The 21604-nt window shown below is 39.5% G+C and overlaps 1 protein-coding gene across 1 annotated transcript in view; it reads right to left on the reverse strand.

Annotated features, from left to right (window-relative positions):
* Positions 1-21604, reverse strand: part of LOC132825920 (kinesin-like protein KIF27) — a 114438-nt gene that overhangs the window by 31878 nt on the left and 60956 nt on the right. Inside the window, exons 11-13 of the mRNA XM_060841556.1 lie at positions 14739-14849; positions 3718-3894; positions 452-667 (exon numbers count right to left, since the gene is read on the reverse strand). Of these exons, the coding sequence (XP_060697539.1) occupies positions 452-667; positions 3718-3894; positions 14739-14849 (504 nt within the window). The remainder of the gene's footprint in view (positions 1-451; positions 668-3717; positions 3895-14738; positions 14850-21604) is intronic.

Raw genomic sequence — 21604 nt, forward strand, 5'->3', positions numbered from 1 at the left:
CTACTCCAATGTTGACGTGGGAATTGTTGCTGAAGAGTTTCTTTTCACTGAAAATAGCAAACTGCATATAAATGAGATGAAATAAAGTAATAATGCAATACTAATGCTGCAAATAGGCCTCTTTCACAGCTCACTATTGAAATTCTTGTCCCACCAATAAAACATTGGGTGAAAAAATCAGACTTATTTTCCTTGATGTTGAGCATCTTTTTTTTATATTTTATCACCATATTTTATCACCGGACTTACTACTGCCCCCATTATACAAGGCTGGGAATATTATACCTACAGTGTGTTTCAATATTGTAGAATATTAAGGAATTAAGAGGGATTCTTTATGATGTTACGATGTCTGGATCAATTGAAATTTCTAGTGACTTTCACATACACCCTCATTACTTCAGAACTAAGTAATGAACAAGTTTTTAAACAAAAAGAAAAGATATTATACCTCAGGTGACAGAACATTTCCAAGCTCTAATTTCTCATCCAGACAGTGTCTTCTTTTCAGCAGCTGAGCTCTTTCCCATTGAAGTACTTGCATCTCTTCTGAAATGGTTTTTCTTTCCTCTGCAGTACTATTCTGAAGTTGAGTGCTTTTGTCTGATAATTCCCTTTCTATTGTGTTTAAACGAATGGATAAATTTAAAATATCTTTGTTCAAAGCCTGAAAAATAAATAATCAATATTGTTATAATCCTAGTTGATGTTATTACTGGACAAAGCAGATCGCAGACTGAAATTTGACTCTGCAGATCTTTTCTTAAAGAGGTATTCTTACGAAAGCATGCAATGCAATAGAAGTTTGTTATGCAAAATAAAAGAAAGTAAAGCAGAACAAGCCAAGTTATTTATAGATAACACAATTTGAATGATTTTGAAATACATAGTTAAAAATACAATCCCATTTAACTCAATATTATTACATCATGTTACATACTGTGATAAGGAGGGAACATCTGCTCTTCTATCATGTCTAAAATTTCATTCAATTGTTTCTTTTAAGCCCTGATCTTGAGAGTTTGGTAGCCTCAACCTTGAGTATTCACAAAATTGAATTTAGATAGTCTTAACTTTGAATAACCGCTAAGGGTCTGAACCAAACACTTCTGGTCTGGAACTTTCTAACTGAAACCCTTACACTGATATAACCTATTTCTAACTTTTTCTGAAGTATCTCTTTTCTTCATTATTAATTATTAAACCCTCTCATACACACAGACCAAAACCCACACAATACTACTTCAAAATCTAAACTCTAAAATAAATTATATTAAAATAGATTAAGCCATACAGCTTATACCACAATATTGATTTGTAGAGTTGGGGTCAGGTGTTACTAAAACCCTAATTCATTTTAACCCTAAGTATTTCAATGTAAGCACTTCAAAATTAAAAATGAAAATTATCCAGAACTGATTATTTAACGAATAATTCAATAGTTGTATCAGAACTAATACTGTATCCAGTCAAGAAACATTCATATTGAAAGATTTTAGCCCAGGTTTTTCAATTAATGTTGATGCAAAACACTCATTGCTAAACTCAATGAAAGCTGTGCTAACTCAGTATGTGAAAGTTAATGTTACCTTTCTTGAAGTGCAATAGCTTGTAGGGTAATTTAGTAAGGACTTCAAGTGTTGGTTGTGCTTCAATGATGTCATTAAGCTGTCCATTCAGCATATCACATTAAAGAAGTCTCACAGTCAGTCAATCAATCAAGAAATAATAAACACTAAGATTTAAACAACTTAAGAATTTAACAGAGAACAAAGTAAAGATGAAACATTCATGAGGCTGAGAAGCTGAAATATGAAAAAAACTTGTGTATTTTAAAAAATTATTTACAAGTTTTTAAAAAATATTGTAATTAATCATAAGAGACATTTAGCAATGTTCCTAAAGTAAACTATTCCAATGGGACAATGGTTGTTCAGCAGTTACTACCTTAAATTTCCATTAAACATACAATTACATCATACTGAACAAGGCTTAACAATGATATGAAAGCAGAAAGGAGTCATCTTCAGATCATTAATTTTTCAATTGATGGCTATGGGGAGTATTTTTTTCTTCATTAATGGGACATGGGCATTGCCAAACCGTAGTTGCCACTGAGAAGGTAATGGTGAGCTGCCTTCTTGAACAGGTGCAGTCTGCATGCTGCAGGTTGACCCACATGCCCTTTGGGGAGAATGCTGGCATTTTGACCCAGCAACAGTGAAGAAATGGCAATATAATTCCAGGTCAGAATGTGAGTAGCTTGCAGGTAGTGGTGCTCCCACGTATCTGCTGCCCTTGTCCTTCTAGATGGAAGTGGTGGTGCGTTTGGAGCACAAGTCTTCAGTTCTATTATCAGAATGTTGTCTGGAGCCCATATCCTTTGTATCCAGTGCCTCCAAGTGTTTCTTGTCATCATGTGGAAGGAATTGAATTGGCAGAAGATTGGTAACTGAGATACGGGGGACCACTGGATAAGGCCGAGTTGGATCATTCACTCAGCACTTTTGGCTGAAGATTGCTGCAAATGTTTCAGTTTTATCTTTTGCATTGATAAGCTGGACTCTGCCATCACTGAAGGTGGCGATATTTGAAGGAACGTCCTTCTCCAGTGAGTGGTTTAATTGTCCACCACCATTTACAACTGGATGTGGCAGGACCACAAAGCTTAGATCTGATCTGTTGGTTGCGGGATAGCTTAGCTCTGTTTATCATTTGCTGTTTATGCTGTTGTTATCTTTACCAGATTGATACCTCATTCTTAGGTATGCCTATTTTGGATCCTGGCATGCCCTCTAGCACTCTCACTGAACCAGGGTTGGTCCTCCAGGTTTCATGGTAATGGTTGAGTGGTGGATATGCCAGACCATGAGGTTGCAGATTATGTTGGAGTACGTTCTGCTGCTGTTGATGGCCTATAGTACCTCATAGATGTGCAATCTTGAGTTGCTAGATTTGTTTGAAGTCTGTCCCATTTCCCATGGTGATAGTGCTATATGACACAATGGAGGGTATCCTCAATGTGAAGGTGGTCATTCTCACAGCTCGTCACTGAGTAGTAAATGATAGACTGCATCTTAAGAATTTTTACTCTATACTAGGACAACACCTTGAAATTGTGATCTAATTCAGAGGTTTAATGATGCTGAATGCTGAGAGTTTGTTGTCAAACACACAGCAAGTTGTAGGCCAGTATTTCAAGCTACTAAATGAAGTAAGATAGCTTTTGGCTCCTTTCCAAAATTTTAGGTATCTATTTCCTGATTAAGTGTAGTTAGATAATCCATTTCCAAGCCTTTTCTGGTGATATGAGAAAGCAAGTTGATAGGCCTTACCTATCAACGTCCAAGTAGGTGGTAGCCTTTGCTTAAGATCACTTCAACAGCATTTCTAAGGTGATTGTGTGCAACTGCAAGGTAACACGGTAATCTGGAACACAAGTTTGTTACCATGTATTATTGGTTTAGTATTAGTCAAATCAAATGTCTACGTAGCTGTGCCTCTGATTTCAGTTAAATTCTGAGGGCTGACAAGTGTAAGCTAACTGGGGAATGTGCACTTGAATATTTTGAATGTTATGAGAGAAGTATGGTTTTCTGTGGAATAAGCATATCAGGTTAGTCTTCTGCCTGGGAAATCTTGCATGATTTTCCCATCAGCATAGTAGAATGTTGAGACCTTGTAATTTTACAGACAAGTTGAGAAGTGCGTTCTTACCTGACTGGAGCGTAACCGTTTCATTTCCAATTGGTTTTTCTCCTGTAATAGTGCTTCTTTTTTGTCTACAATAACTTCCCTTTTTCTCAAGTCCTCTTCCAACTCAGCTAGAGCTTGTCTTTGCTGCAGAACTTTCTCCACCTCCTCATCCAACCATTTGCGTTGTTCATCAATCCTCTAAAAGTAGATTCAGATGTACACAGGTAACATCAAACACCCAAGTAAAATGGGAAACAACAGTGATAAAAATGTATCTATCTTAATTTATCTGTTCATCGGACATAGGCATTGCTGACAAGACCAACATTTGATGCCCATTCCTATTTGTCCTCGAGAAAGTGATGAGTTGCCTTCTTAAACAACTGCATTCCATGTGACACTAACAAATTGTGGTGGTATATATTTTATACAGCAGGAGACATGTTGATTTTGAGAGAGATGTGTATCATATTATCTAATAGAGAAATAAGAACAAAAATAGTGGAAAGGCACTTCATATCAATATCTTAAAAGAAAAGCTTGGTTTCTGAGGGAGGAGCTTTGATAATTCATTTCATATCTCACGTCACAGAAAATGTAATACATAACTTAAAAGAAGCAAGTGTAATATTAGAATAAATAGACTGATCCTCACCTGGTGAAAGATACATTTGGTAGATTTGCTGCCTTATAGGTTAGGAGCAGAAGAGCCTGACTGATTTAGTCTGGTAGAAAAAAAGCCATCTGCTAGTCTTATAAGTGGCTTTTTGTTTAAACAAGACATAGTGTGTTGCATCATATAAATCAAGTACAAGTTGAATTGGTATGACAGACAATGTTATCAAGACTATGAGGAACAACTAGATGTTAGGTGCACCTCCTTTGAGATCCAGAGTTCTTCACCCATCAAATTCCATATCATGTTGGTGCTTAACACACTCTTCTGCATTAACCCTTTCAGAAATCAGCATCTTAGACATCATCTCCCTTCAAAGCTTTTTTCCCCAATTATTAATACTTAATATTGTTGAAATGGAGACAAGAAAAATAGACTGATAATCAAGCCTCACTATTCCATCAATTGCAATATCAGACAAGTGTTTCATTTAATCAATCATCAAGTTAACCAACTACTTTCTGTTTGTATTCCAGTCCAGAGTAAAAATGACTTTCGCCAGGCGACTTTTAATGAACACAAAATAATGCATCTATTATAACACAAAAAAACCTTATTCTTAAAACAATGTTGCATACTAGTTAACATTCAAGGTATCAACCTCTTGAACAACTGCATTCCATGTGACATTAACATATTTTGGTGGTATATATTTTATACAGCAGAAGTTATGTTGACTTTGAGAGAGATGTGTATCATATTATCTAATAGAGAAATAAGAACAAAAAAATGGTGGGAAAGCACAGCAGATCAATATCTTAAAAGAAAAGGTTGGTTTCTGAGGGAGGAGCTATGATAATTCATTTCATATCTGGATTAGAAATTAGAACTATATTCCCTAATTCCCAAATACAGATACCTTAACACAACACATAAGACAGGTCTCTGTAGAGATTACGCTTTTTTTAAAAAAAAGCCCAAAAGAAAAATATCCCTGTTAGCCATGCAAATGAAAACAAAGGATGAAAACAAGCAAATAAGGAGCTGGAGTCCGCTATTCACCTCCTTCAGCTTGCTTCACTATTCCATAAGATCATGGCTGATCAGACTGTAATCTCAAATTTGTATTTGCACCTACATCTGATAACCTTTCAGTTGCTTGCACAAGAATCTACCCACTTTCACCACATTTTCAGGAAAGAAACAGACTGAATTTGTGACTACTTCTCTCAGTCCACTAGGTTTCTTGTCAATGAAATTAAACAGTTGACAGCTTCAGACTGATAGAAGACCTTCATTTGAGATTGAAATCAAGCTGGACCTGAGTCTTTGGAAAGTAGCCACAGATAAGCTTTCAGGGTTTGTAAGGTAGGCAGAAATAGAGATACTTGGAAGTTTTGTCAGGTTCCCAAGAATTTCTACTGAGAAAAGGCCAGGGAGTGGTGGTGACAGTTTGAAGGTGGAACAGGGGTGAGGTGGTGAGATTTGCAGCTCTTGGAGTTTTCTTCCATATGATTATTTAGGTTCTGTACACAGAATACTATACCTTAAGAAGTTTTCTATCCAAGTTGAACTGTGTTCCATTTGGACCATTTCTGAAGTTAAATTTTCCAGAAAATACTATTTCTGTTGTAATGCCTTCTTAATGTAATTTTTTTTAACTTAATGGCTTTCAATTTTGTTGTATGTCAATGTGACTTTATTGTCCTTGTTTTAAAGGATTTAAATTCTGTAAGTCTAATGCTAAATGAAGGGATATTTTCACATTTATTTACCTACCATCATGACTGGCCTCCATGGAGCCAAAGAACTGATCGTAGCCTAATCCCGGAAACACAGAGGCATAGGCCCCTGAGCACAGTTACATCACGAAATGAGTTCCTGACCCTGTGTGGTACCTGAGGCAGACATACAGTCTTAGTTGCTGGTGTGCCCTGCAAGACAAGTCTGCCCTTACAGAATGCAATGCCAGTGCATTGGAAGGTGCCAGGATGTTGGTGATAGTCCCTTGAAAGTCAAATACCAGATTCCATGGTCCATGCAGTACATGTTTAGCAGATGTTCATGGATCATGCTCTGCTCTGCTCTGCAGTTTGGTAGTGTGAAAGATGGTAGCCATTTGGAGGAAGGAGCAAGTTGAACCTGCCAAACACCTGCTCCGGTTTCCGTATAGTTTTCCTGACAGCTCATTTGTTTGGCAAGATCACAATCTATAATGTGATGGAATATTAACAATGTGTTTAACAAGCAATAATGGTCCTCAATCGGAACTCATCACTGCCTAGTTAAAATCTCACTACATCACTCAAGTGAAAAATACAAGATACAACCAGATGACCTTGAGACTGAGATGGGCGTCACCAAACACATTGCCCAATTCTGCCACATATCTGGCCAGAACCCACATTGCCCAGAATCTGATAAGATTCTGCCTATAGACACAAAGGTTAAACTGAAGAAGAAAAAGTGTGTTTTGATGTCAGGTGAATAAGATATCACCAAACTAAATTGAATAATGAAAGTTCAGAAGGGAATTGAAAAAGCAAATAAGATAAACAAATAGTATAAAAGAAACAAGCAACTAACAGAAGTGGAAATTCCCAAATCTTTTCTCGGCATGTTATGTATGTAAAAAGTGTATTGTAACAAGTATAGTGAAAGATAGAATGAGGCCAATTGAGAACCAAAAAGGAGATTTATGCATAGCAGCAAGAGGCATAGCGACGATATTAATTGAATACCTTGCATACCGCCCAAATGATGGTGAGAAACCATGTCATTCAGACAATTAAAGGGTTTAAAATTGACCAGTTATTGATGAAGCATTGGGACCAGATGAGACTTATGCAAACAGAAGGAGGCAAATGGCAAATGTCCCGGCCATAATTTTCCAGTCTTTCTTTGACTCAGCAATGGTGCCAGAGGACTGGGGAGAATTGCAAACATTTTGCCCTTGTTTAAAAAAAGGAATGACAAGTTCAGCAACTAGATGCCAGTCAGTCCATGGCCCCAAACTCCTTCCAGGTGAAACAGTTATTTACAATGCATTCAGTATTCATTGCTCACAATGTGATCTCATCTGCATTGAGGAGTCTAAAAATTGACCACTTTGAGGAAAACCTTAGCTCAAACTGCAAGCATGACCCTGACCTTCTAGTTGCTAGTCATTTTAATCATCTTCCTCTTACAGTTACATTTCTGTCCTCAATCTGCTGCAGTATTGCAATGAAGCTGAATGCAAGCTCGATAGCCAGCCCTCATCTTCCAATTAGGCACTTTACAGTTTGTTGACTCAACATTGAGTTCATCAACTTCACAGCATGAACTCTGCCTGTCATTTTGATCTGATTTTATTGCCATTTGCCAGTAAGAATCTTGTTATTCATGGTTCTGCTCTCAGATTGAGCTGTCCACTATTCTGGCACTTACAGTCGGTTTGGACAAGCACTCTTGTTTCTTTGCTCCAACCATTACTACTCCCTTTGCTTTTTTTCCATGACAACTTTAGTCATTAAATATTTCTCATTTTTTACTCTAACCCAGACCGCCCTTTCACTTTTTCCTACACCTTACCCTTGCTTTTAATAATATATGATCTATCATACACCCACCCTCATTCAGTTTTGAAGAAGAATTATATTTGACTCAAAATGTAACTAGGTTTCCCTCTCCAATTATGCTGCCAGAACTGCTCAGTATTTCCAGCACTTTGTTTTTGTTGCAGATTTGGAGTTGGCCCCAGGTTTGTTATCTCTATCTTGAAATATAAATAAACAAAATAGTTACCTGTGAGTTAACATCTCATATGGGTGTTTGTTAGTTAATTTGGCAATGCAAACTGACACCAACAGCGCAGGTTCAATTCCTGCACCAACAGGAGTTACCATGAATGTCACACCTCCTCAATCTTGCCCTTTTTTTGAAATGTGGTGACCCTCATCTCTAATGAGAGAGCAGCCATATGGTCCTCTGGGACAATGGGGACTTTACTACATTCAGTATACATGCAGCACCTTCCTCATCTGCCAACACGATTTGTTCAAACGTTTTGAAAACAAGTGCTGCAGTCTTTTATTAACACAGACATAAACCTCAAATTCAAAATTAGTTCAAAACAGGGATTATCGCAGTCAATTGCACTTACTCTAACAATGCAAATCCGATGGAAGTACATTTGGGAGTGAAATTGTCTCACACAGCAAAAAAAGATAATATAGCTCTTCAACTAAACGATTGAAAGATGATGGTAGCAATGGAATTGTACCTAAGCTAGCAGGCATTGGGGTAATAAATAAGCTGGCCATGCAAATCAGGCTGCAGTGCATTGATAGCCCATACTGTATTTTATCCCATTTTCTGTTCCATTTCTTCATTTTATAGGTATTTTTATTGAAAGAAAAAAGCGATTCTTTTTAACATTTTTTACAAAATTACAAAGTAATACAAACAAATATAAATACGAATATACAATTAAATATATATTAAAAAAGAAATAAATAATAGCCAAAACACAACAAAAGAAAAAAAGGAGAAAAAAAACTCAGCTAACTACTAATCTACCCTACAAACAACCAAAGCATAAAATATCTTATATTACTAGTAAGAAATAATGTAATAATTAAATATGTACTCAAAATGGATTAACATCAAATCATAATAAAACCTGTATTTATACGGGACTCCTCCCCCAGGATGGGGTCCCCGGACCAGCCAGAACCACTACCACAGCTAGACAAAAGCCCTTGACAACATGGCCGAAATATCTGTATCTATATAGTTCAAAAAGAGCTGCCATATTTTATAGAATAATTCAGTTTTTTGGTGCACCATATTTGTGAGGAAGTCAAGGGGGATATATTCCATGATTAACCTGTGCCAGTTTGAAAGTCCTGGAGGACCCTTAGCTACCCAATTCACTAAGATATTTTTCCTTGCACAAAAAGAGAGAATGGAGAATAATTTCCTCCAGTGCACATCCAAGGAGGGCACATTTGAAAAGCCCAGGAGAAGAGACACTGGATCCAATCCAATCTCCGTTCCCAAGATTTCTGTCAGAGCATTCGCTACTCTGTCCCATAAACAGTGCATGAGAGTACCCACTTCTATTTTACATTTAGGACACATTGGGGATGTTCCTACCCTAAATTTTTCCAGTCATTCTGGTGCTATATGAGCCTTGTGGATTATCTTTTATTGAATAGCTTGAGTTCTATTACAAATAGAGATCTTTCTGGCATTTTCCCAGATGTCCTCCCAAATTTCTGAAGGGATTTCTAACTCCAATTCCTGGTTCCATATTTTAAACAGTCGTTCCATGTCTTTCGATACTTCATTATGTAATGAGTGATAAAGAGTACTGACTGAGGGTGGACCTATTGGCCATAGTACTCTTCTCTCCCTATCCGATTTGTAGGGACTGTCTAATAATGTGGTCTTCTTCTGTACACAATCTCGTATTTGGAAATACCAAAAAAGGTCTCCATTAGGTAGTGCAAACGTCTGGCGCAGCTGCTCAAAAGACATCATAAACTCCCCATCAAACCGGTCCCCTATGCAAGAGACACCTCTGGACCTCCAGGTTTTAAATGTAGCATCTATCTGCCCTGGCTGAAAACCCTATGCTCCCACTATAGGAGTATAAGGAGAGGTTTTTTGTAAGTTACCCTCATCTTGCCGCATTATCCTCCAGGCTTTAATTGTATTTAATACAATAGGGTTTATACAATAGTCCTTAATAGCTCTCATCTTATCTAAAAATAAAAGATTGATGAGGGGACACTTTGCTTGGGAGGTCTCGATGTCTAACCAGATTGATTGTGGGTCACAAGAGACCCAATCGGCTACATAGCCTAATAGAGAGCGCAACTGATACCTCTTAAAGACTGGAAAATCCAGTCCTCCCCTTGCTTGTTGAAGCTGCAGCTTCTCAAATTTGATAAGGGGCCATCTATAGTTCCAAATAAAGGAACCAAGCCAGCCGTGTAGTTTACGTAACATCAGTCTCAGCAATGTCAAAGGGAGCATTCTCATAAGATATAAGAGACGAGGCAGAATATTCATTTTAACGAGAGCTACTCCGCCTAACCAGGATATTGGGAGATCTCCGGGTAAAAAATGAGGTCTGCAGATGCTGGAGATCACAGTTGAAAATGTGTTGCTGGTTAAAGCACAGCAGGTCAGGCAGCATCCAAGGAACAGGAAATTCGACGTTTCGGGCATAAGCCCTTCATCAGGAAAATTGGGAGATCTCCCCAGCATTGAAGGTCCTGCCTTATTTTTTTCTAGTGGGTGTATATAATTGGCTTTATACAGCTGACCAAATACTGGGGTGATAAAAATACCTAAGTATAGAAAACCCTCCAGTGACCACCGAAAGGGAAACAAGATCCGTCCGATAAATTGGATATACTAGCGAGACCACCCAATGGCATGCCCTCTGATTTCGTAAAATTGATTTTGTAGCTTGAGAACGTACTTAATAGATTAATTACTTGAATTAAGCGAGGGATTAAAAACAGGAGGATATCATCTGCATAAAGAGTGATTTTATGTTTACCCAAACCAACCCTCGGAGCCACTAGGTTAGAGTCGGTTCGTATAGCTTTCACTAGAGGTTCAATTATTAGGCGTGAATAATAACAGTGAGAGAAGACATCCCTGACGACAGCCCCCTACCCACGCTGAAGTTATCTGAACCTAAACCATTGGTAATCAGGGCTGCTTTGGGGTCATTGTATAATATTGAGACCCATTTAGAAAATACCTCTCCAACACCAAACCTTTCCAGTGTGTAAAAAAGATATGACCATTCAACCCAGTCAAATGCCTTCTCTGCATCCAAGGAGACAACTATCCCAGTATGCTTTCCCAGTATGTTGACAGGCTTGTATTATATTTAAGACCCTTCTAATATTATTAGATGATCTACGGCCCTTGATAAACCCGTCTGATCCTCTTTTATGATATATGGTAAGACCCTCTTGAATCTTAATGCTAACATTTTAGAAAGGATTTTAAAATCTCCATTTAGCAAGGATATTGATCTATATGATGAGCAATCTTCTGGGGGCTTTCCTTTTTTAAGAATGAGAGAAATATTTGCTTCTCTCAATGAAGGCGGGAGGTAGCCGTAACTGTGTGAATAGTTATACATGTCTATGAGTGGACCAGCCAGTTCCCCTATGAATTCTTCATAAAATTCAACCTGGAATCAGTGTGGTCCAGGTGCTTTGCCACTCTGAAGCTGTCTAATTGCGTCGAGTACTTCCTGGGTTACCAGGGGCGCATTCAGGATTGACACTTGCTCCAAGGTTAAATCTGGAAAGGCCAGATTTTTGAAGAAAAACTCCACCTTCTTAGTTCTATTCTCACAGTCCTGTGATTTATACAGTTCATAATAGAACTTTCTAAAGGCTGTATTGATCCTTTTATGATCACAAGTCAGAGTACCAGCACGTTCCTTAATGGACCTAATAGCTTGAGGAGCTTTATTTTTCCTAGCAAGATACGCTACATATCTGCCAGGCTTGTCACCATATTCATATAGTCTTTGCTTTGCAAATAATATTTCCCTCTTTGCTGTTTGAGTAAGTGCGATATTCAAAGCTGTCCTAAGGGCTGTAATCCTTTGTAGCTTCGTAATAGAGGGCCTATCAACATACGCTGTCTCAGCTACCTTCAAGCAAGCCTCGAGTAGATGCTGTTGTTCTCCCTTTTGTCTTTTCTGGGTCGTGGAATATGACATGATCAAACCTTGTGCATAAGCCTTAATGGTCTCTCACATCGTTGATGGGTTAATGGTCGTATCTGAATTAATTTCCAAAAAGGTTTTGAGTTCTTGAGAGAAATATTTTACAAATTTGCTATCCTTCATTAAAAAGGAATCCATACACCAATGTCAGGGGCCTGTCACATCATCCCTAGTCTTAACTTCCATATATACTGCGGCATGATCAGAAATTGCTATGTTACCTATTTTGCAGGAGAATATGGAATTCAAAAGGGTTGAGGGAGCGAAAAGCATATCAATTCTAGTATGACACTTGTGTGGGTTAGAGTAGAAAGTAAAGTCTCTGCCCTGGGGGTGAAGGCACCTCCACACATCTACTAGCCTGAGCTCCTTATTTAGATCCGCCAATTGTCTGGATCTAAGAGATACATCCATAGTACTCTTGGGTATCCGAACTGTCTCTGAGTCCATAATACAATTAAAATCTCCTCCTATAATTGTATGGCAGACCCCAAAAGCCATCAACTTGGAGAACGCTTCTGTTACAAATTTGAAGGGGTATGCTGGGGGGGGGGGCAATAAAGATTCAAAATCCCATACTCCTCTCCATTTATTAAGGCTTTGATCAGTATATACTGTCCAGATTCATCTTTTATCTGGCTTAAGATTTTAAAAGGAAGATTCTTCCAAATGAGGATTACTACTCCCCTACTTTTTGAGCTAAAAAATGAAAAAAAGGCCTGGTCATATCCACCCTGTTGTAATTTTAAGTGCTCTTTGTCAAGTAGATGTGTCTCCTGTAAAAGAGCTATATCAACCCTTTCTTTTTTAAGGTTTGATAGTATCTTCTTCCTTTTGATTGGTGAATTACTCCCTTTGACATTTCAGGTCCACCACCTAAGCGAATAGCAAGCCATGATCGCCCTGACAAGCCCGAGACCCCCCAGGAGGAATAACCGCACCCAAAACACCCTGAATAAAGACCATGAAAAATTCACAAAAGCAAAACTTCTTTAAGACATTTACACCAATACAATTAAAAACTATTCCTAAGTAAAAAAAATACAAAACACATTTGAAAGGAGATATTCCCCCTTGCTCCCGGGGGGGTAACTACCTGTCAATAACCCCATCATAACCTCTCCTTAACTAGTGCCCCACCCTCAACCCTGGTGTTGTAAAATGGAGTAGACAAATTCAAGTGTTCTATAAAACCAAAGTTAAAAGTGAGTGACCCACCCCCACCACACTCCCTCTCCACCCCCAACACACCAATACCTAGGTGTGTTTAAGCAAACATAATACAAAATATGAATATGTAAAACTACAAAGTTACAATCCTAGCAATTATTAGAAAACTAAGTCAGATGACAGAAGAAGAGAACTCCGCCCTAAAAAAAGGACAAAACAAACCCCCCCCCACATAAATTAAATAAGCCGCATGGCCTGTAAACAGAGAAATCACATAGTGAATAACAAAAAAGCCCCCCTCCCTGCCCCCTGGAAAAGGTAATAAAAAAAAAGGGATGGAGAAGGAAAGAAGGGGTAAACCGGGGAGGGTGGGGATGGGGGGGCACAAAGCAAAATCACTATCCATATGATTGGACTCTTACAGTCTATTACTCCGGTGATCCAAAGTTGCATACAGATCTTTCGTGGCTGAATCGCAGCGTTGCTGGGTAACGCAAGGAATATTGGATGTTTAGGTCTCTTAGGCGCTTCTTCATCTCATCAAATACTCTCCTCTTGTGGACCATGGCTGGAGAAAAATCCTGGAATAACACAATTCTGGAACCCTTGGGCATCATGGCCTGGGGATCCTTCCCCAGGACTCTGGAGGCTTCCAGGAACATCTGTATCTCTTTCCAGCATTGGAGCCGGAACAGGACCGGGTGGGGGCGCTGGTCCGACCCGGGCCTGCATATAGCAACCTGGTGGGCCCACTCTACCCGCACCTGGCCTGATCCAGACTCCAACCTTAATATTACAGGGAGCCATTGCTTCAAAAATACTGCAAGCTGGCCTTCTTCTTCCTGTTCAGGAAGGCCCAGCAACTGAATATTTTTTCGAGGACCCCGATTATCGAGATCATCTATGTGTTCTTCCAAGGTCCGAACTCGCTGCTCAAGAGACCGGACGCGGCCCACAGCCAATTCGGCAGCAGCTTCCGAGGTCACGGCCTTTTGCTCCGCCCTCCAATGCGTTGTTCGAGTTTTTCAATTTCTCGGTCATGCTTCTGCAGCACAACCGAGAACAACTCCCACCTGCTCGTGGATTCTTCGATGAAGGCGTCAATCCTCTCCTGCAGCTTGTTGATCACGGAGACCAGGCTCGCCTCCGCAGATAAGTCCCCTGAGGCGGCTGTGGACGTCTCCGCTGCTGCTGGAGGGGGTGGTGGAGGGGTCCCTGCCTGTTGCAAACTTTGGGAATTTTTGCCCTTAGTCATTTTAAGAACAGCACCAAACTGTTCAAGTTTGATGCAAAATGACTAAGTGTGCTGGGCAAAATCTATTTTAAATTCATTAAAAAGTGTGGCGAAGGCGGGTGCCCCACTTTGCCCACGTCTTAGGCAGAGCACTACAGACTCAGACTTGCTGGGTTGCCGCCATCTTGAATCTCCTTCTGTTCCATTTCAACAATAAAAATATTACTGAGAAGAATAATAAACATTGCAGCCAGACATGTTTTAAGATATACCTGCTGTTCCTGTGAGATGATAGGGGAACACTTTGTTTTCTTCAGATGGGTAATCTCTCCAGCTTTCTTTTTCAGAATTTTCTGCTGCTGTTCTCGTTTTAATTCCAACTCCTAGAAAAATTAAACATATGTACTTTAAAATTGTAACCTTATTTAAGAAGATATTATTATTAGATTTTTGGCTGTTTTATTTGTTTCTGGGCAAAGGATATAAATATGAGTGCAGGTTCTAAAACATTTGGATATTTTATTCTATCATAATCACATTCATTTTTGATTACAGATACTGAGTGAAGTTCCAATGTGGTTGCACAGCAATCAATATGAAAACAGAAATATTGGGCGCTGGTTTCAAATAATTTGTTGTAAATGGAAGGAACTTCACTTCTTAAATATTTTCAGAGAATGGTTACAGTTCAGAAGGAGGCTATTTGGCACATCACATTTGTGCCAACTGTTTGTGAGCACAATACAGCTAATTCAATCACTTGCTTTTTTTTCCTGTTGCCCTGAAAGTCTTTACTCTTAAGGCAATTATCCAATTGCCTTTTGAAAATCCACCACATCATGGGCAGTGCATGCCAGATCCTAACTAATTATTTTTTCATAGAAAACATTTGCTAATTGACAGTTGTTTTGTGCCAATTTAATTGTAATCCAATCTGGTGCCCAGACATCTCAGTGGCAAACCCCAGATGCTGGTCCCTGCTCCTAGCTGCAATTCCTGAGCCCTGGACTCAGCCAACAAAGCCAACAACTCAGAGATTTCTAGTGAGCCTACCAGCAGGAAATATGGAAGATGAACAGCTCCTTACCAATTCAGCCTCTCTCTGGTCCAGAGACGGTTATATAATTCTCCCAGCCCAGCATTTTTAGTGTATTAAACTCCTGAGTAATTTCATAACACCCTACCAGCCCAGTGTTTTCTTTTAAGTAACATCTGAAAACCTAGTGTTTTATAAAACACCCCATCCAGTTTCAATGCTTTTGTGAATGTCCCAGCCCAATAATCGTATAACACCCTGCCACCCCAGTGCTTATATAAACTGTTATCCACCCAGTAATTTTATAAAATCCTCACCCACATTAAAAGAACTCTTGCATAAGCACCTTCCATACCCTCAGGATGAAGTTTGGGACCTGGAATGTCAGGACCCTTATGGATAGTCCCACCAGTGATTCGGGAAGGCGTTGAGCACCTCGAAACTTGCCATCAGGAAAAGGTGGAAACCAAGTGAAAACAGTGAAAGGAACACACACCAACACCAACACCCAGCCGTTCCCATAACCACCTTCTACCCTAAGTGTTACAGAGCCTGCAGTAGCCACCTTAGTCTGAGAGTGGAAGAGAATCATCCTAGTCTGCGAGGGAATGAGTGAAGAAGCAGAGACGATCCTGCTCTGATTGCTGTATGAATCTGAGATCCTCTCTGAAAGCACGAATCCTGGTAAGTAGCATCGCAGCACCCCATCTCTTGAGCCCTGGCTTATCCTCATTTGTCCACACAACATGATTTCAAACATCTCCACCAAACCCCCTCTCAATTTCATTTTCTCTAAGAACTCAAGCTTTGCTAATGAATCCTCATAAATCAGTCCGTCAGCTCCTAAAACATTCTAATGAATATTTCTGTACCCTATTTAATTTTCATATCTGATTAATGAAAAAACGAATTTTGAATATTATGCATTATTCCTTTGAAAAAAGAAAATTGTGCAACTTAATCGTGGACAATTAATTTGATTTCTATATATATATATATCAAAGGAGAGATAGAACAAATCCAGGAAATCATAGAATAATTAGAATAAAATTGATGGTAGGAAAGGCAATAAAATCTTTATTCATATGTAATAGAAAATTATCAAGAAATTGAAATTTTAAAAAGCTGTTAAAGTGAAGATCATACTTAATCAACTTAACTGAATTCTTTGAAGAAGTGTCAGAAAGGATAAAAAGAAAATAATGCAACAGATATAATATATTTAGAATTTCATAAGGTAGCAGAAAATAGTTTATAGTCATAGATTAAACATGATACAGGACGCCACATAGTCTTGTGAGTCCACACTAGCTCCAATACCTCATCCCTGAAGCTCTTCAAGTTTATTTTTCTCAAGAAACCATCTGATTTCATTTTTAAATTTCTCAATGTCTTCACTTCCACCACCATTGTAGTAGCAAGTTCTAGGTCATTACCATTTGTTGTGTAAAAATGTTGTTTTTCAGATTTTGTTTGCAACTCTTAATCAGTGTCCTCTGTCCTTTCTTTTCTTTGAATACCATATCTGAGTGTGTTATGATGTTCTCCACCAATTTCCCCCTTAATCTCCTTTGCTCCAAGGAAAATATGTCCAGTTTCTCCAACATAACTTCTTTTGGCTGAAATCCCTCATCCCTTGAACTATTCTGTTAAATCTCCTCTATATGCTCTCATGAGCCCCCATGACTAAATTCGGAACATGTGGAGTTCAGTAACAGAATGGATAACATTCTGCGAGAAAACATAAAACAGAAGAGGAATTAAATGTGGTTACTTAGCTTGGAAAATGGGGGGATGTGGTATTACATAAGATTTTTGCTGCAATCACTGTGGTTCACCAATTAGATACACAATTTAGACTTGGTAATGGAAAGATAATTCCCAGATTGTGGGGTGCAGATAATACAGCCATGAATGCATTTGAGTTGATGGAGAAACAGTGGAGTGATTGGGGCAATAAAAAGACATTGTCTTCAACTTTCCTAACATTTAATTTTTTTAAAAGGTTTCTGCATATCCAGTACTGAATGTTCAGCAAACAAGCTGAAAATATAGAGATGGCAGAAGAATCAACAGAGATGGTAGTGAAATCTCTACCAGATTGGGGGTCATCAATGTGCATTCGAAATCGGAAGTGTTTTCAGATGAACAGCATGTAGAAAAGGGTCTAAATGATTTGGATGTGAGCATAAGAGATACAGTTAGTAAGTTTGCAGATGACACCAAAATTGGAGGGGTAGTGGACAGCGAAGAAGGTTACCTCAGATTACAACAGAATCTTGACCAGATGAGCGAATGGGCTGAGAAGTGGCAGATGGAGTTTAATTTAGATAAATGCAAGGTGTTGCATTTTGGGAAAGCAAATCAGAGCAGGACTTATACACTTAATGGTAAGATCCTAGTGTGTGTTGCTGAATAAAGAGAACTTGGAGTACAGGTTCATAGCTCCTTGAAAGTGGAGTCGCAGGTAGATAGGATAGTGAAGAAGGCGTGTGGTATGCATTGTTTTATTGGTCAGAGTATTGAGTACAGGTGTTGGGAGGTCATGTTGCAACTGTACAGAATATTGGTTAGGCCACTGTTGGAATATTGCATGTAATTCTGGTCTCCTTCCTATTGGAAAGATGTTGTGAAACTTGAAAGGGTTCAGAAAAGATTTACAAGGATGTTGCCAGGGTTGGAGGATTTGAGCTATAGAGAGAGGCTGAACAGGTTGGGGCTGTTTTCCCTGGAGCGTTGGAGGCTGCGGGGTGACCTTATAGAGGTTTACAAAATTATAAGGGGCATGGATAGGGTAAATAAGCAAAGTCTTTTCCCTGGGGTCAGGGAGTCCAGAACTAGAGGGCATAGGTTTAGGGTGAGAGGGGAAAGATATAAAAGAGACCTAATGGGCAACGTTTTCACACAGAGGGTGATATGTGTATGAAATGAGCTGCCAAAGGAAGTGGTGGAGACTGATACAATTGCAACATTTAAGAGGCATTTGGATGGGTATATGCATAGGATGGGTTTGGACGGATATGGGCCGAGTGCTGGCAGGTGGGACTAGATTGGGTTGGGATATCTGGTCGGCATGGACGGGTTGGACCAAAGGGTTTGTTTCCATGCTGTACATCTCTACGACACTATGACTCTAGGGCGGCACGGTGGCACAGTGGTTAGCACTGCTGCCTCACAGCGCCTGTAGACCCGGGTTCAATTCCCGACTCAGGCGACTGACTGTGTGGAGTTTGCACGTTCTCCCCGTGTCTGCGTGGGTTTCCTCCGGGTGCTCCGGTTTCCTCCCACAGTCACAAAGATGTGCGGGTCAGGTGAATTGGCCAAGCTAAAAAATTGCCCGTAGTGTTAGGTAAGGGGTAAATGTAGGGGTATGGGTGGGTTGCGCTTCGGCGGGTCGGTGTGGACTTGTTGGGCCGAAGGGCCTGTTTCCACACTGTAAGTCTAATCTAAAAAAAAATTAGGAAATATTAAAGGTAACTGTATACATGAATGATAAGAGAAGCCATGATGGTAGCTCTTCAAATATGCAAGGATAGATAAGAACGGAACCAAGCGAAGACTGAGGAACGTCAGTGGTAAGATTTTAGAGGAAGATGGAATGATTAACCATGTCAAAGATTGCATACAGATACAGAAACATATGAAGTCATAGTATAGCTTTATCATAGTCAAATAAAATGTGTTTATAATTTTGACAAAAACCATTTTGGTACTGCAGAGGGGGGAAATCCTGATTGAATGGATTACAATGTTGAACTTTGGGAAAAGTGGGAACAGATATGAAATGTGACAATACATTCAAGGTGGCTTTGTGTGTGGGAAATCATGTCTCATGAACTTGATTAAATTTTTTGAAGAAGAAACAAAGAAGATTGATGAGGGCAGAGTGGTGGACGTGACCTATATGGACTTCAATAAGGCATTTGACAGGGTTCCTCAGGGTAGACTGGTTAGCAAGGTTAGATCACATGGAATACAGGGAGAACTAGTCATTGATACAGAACCCGTTTGAAGGTAGAAGACAGAGGGTGGTGGTGGAGGGTTGCCTTTCAGACTGGAGGCTTGTAACCAATGGTGTGTCACAAGGATTGGTGCTGGGTCCAATGATTTTCATCATTTCTATAAATGGGTTGGATGTGAACATAGGAGGCATAGTTAGTAAAGTTTGCAGATGACACCAAAATTGGAGGTGTAATGCACACCGAAAAAAGTTACTTCAGAGTAAAGGGATCTTGATCAGATGGGCCAATGGGCTGAGGAGTGGCAGATAGAGTTTAATTTAGATAAATGTGAGGCGTTGCATTTTGAAAAGGCAAATCAAGGCAGGACTTATACACTTAATGGTAAGGTCCTGGGGATTGTTGCTGAACAAAGACACCTGGAGTGCAGGTTCATCATTCCTTGAAAAGTGAAGTCACAGGTAGATAGGATAGTGAAGAAGGCGTTTGATATGCTTTCCTTTATTGGTCAAAGCACTGAGTATAGGAATTGGGAGGTCATGTTGCAGCTGTACAGGATATTGGTTAGGCCACTTTTAGAATATTGTGTGAAATTCTGGTCTCCCTCAAAAGGATGCTGTGAAACTTGAAAGGGTTCAGAAAAGATTTACAAGGATATTGCCAGGGTTTGAGGGTCTGAGCTATAGGGAAAGGCTGAATAGGCTGGGGCTGTTTCCTCTGGAGCATTGCAGGCTGAGGGGTGACTTTATTGAGGTTTATGAAATCATGAGGGGCATGGATAGGCTAAATAGGCAGGGTATTTTCCATAGGGTGAAGGAATCCAGAACCAGAGGGCATAGGTTTAGGGTGAGAGGGGAAAGATTTGAAAGAGACCCAAGGGGCAACGTTTTCACACAAAGGGTGGTATGTGTATGGAATGAGCTGCCAGAGGACATGATAGAGACTGGGACAATTACAACATTTAAAAGGCATCTGAGTGGGTATATGGATAGGAAGGGTTTAGAGGGATATGGGCCAAGTGCTGGCAAATGGGACTAGATTAGTTTAGGATATCTGGTCAGCACAGACAAGTTGGACTGAAGGGTCTGTTTTCGAGCTGTACACCTCTATGACTCTTTGACTGTGGAGTTGAAAGAGAAGTGGGAAATAGATGATAGCTTGCAAGGATGGTTGGATCAAAGGTTTTTATTTAGGAGAGTAGTGGTAATTGCAGATTTAAAGGAGAAAGAGGCCATAATAACTGGGGATCAGTAGTTTAAAAGAAATAGATTTGACAAAGCAGTAGGTGAGTCTCATGGACAAGATTAGCTCATGATCATATGTATGATTCCTATAGTATATTTGGAATGAGCTGGTTTACTGTATTGTGTTGTATTCCTTAAACCTTAGAAATACTGTTTAATTTTAGCTGAGTGTTGGTTCATTATTTCTTGCAATTCTCATTCCCAAATGGCTAGAATAACCAGACAGAAGTAGAAGGTTAGATCTTACACAGTCAGCCTAGATAGCATAATGTTAAGGTTTGATAGCCGTTCAACATCACTCAATTCACAAAATATCATGCTTTAACTGGCATTTAATTAAAGCAAGCAAGCTAAGGAGATCATCAACCGACAAAGTATAATTCGTTACACTACCTAAGATGTCCCCATAATATTGGCAGAGCCCTGTTGCTACTAACTTACAACAATTGTGAAGAACTGTCAGGATTTGGATCAGCAGAAATCAAATTGTGGAGCTATGTCAGCTACTGTAAGAGTATTTGCAGCTGACGTTGCACCACAAAATTGGTAGGGTAATGTGCATGTTAACAGCCATCTCAACTTCTCTCAACTACAGTTTAGGCAAAAAGTGGATTTATGGGGATGCTACCAATGCAGTGAACCGACTGGTTTCCAAACATCTCCACTTCAGCAGCCATGAAACAGGGCATCAGACCCAAGCTGTTTCCTTCACCTGCCTGCAAATTCATAATAACCCATGAACTTGTCTCTTCTTTTACGGGCACTCCCAGATTGTGAAAGGGTCCGGTTCTGAAATCTGTTTGCAAGCCAATTTGTACACAGGTGGGAACACAATATAGAAAATTGGAAAGCAGCTGATCATAAGTACAGGAAATGTTTGTATGTTGGGACTTTAAAAT

This window comes from Hemiscyllium ocellatum, chromosome 2, assembly GCF_020745735.1.
Source record: "Hemiscyllium ocellatum isolate sHemOce1 chromosome 2, sHemOce1.pat.X.cur, whole genome shotgun sequence".
NCBI lineage: Eukaryota > Metazoa > Chordata > Chondrichthyes > Orectolobiformes > Hemiscylliidae > Hemiscyllium > Hemiscyllium ocellatum.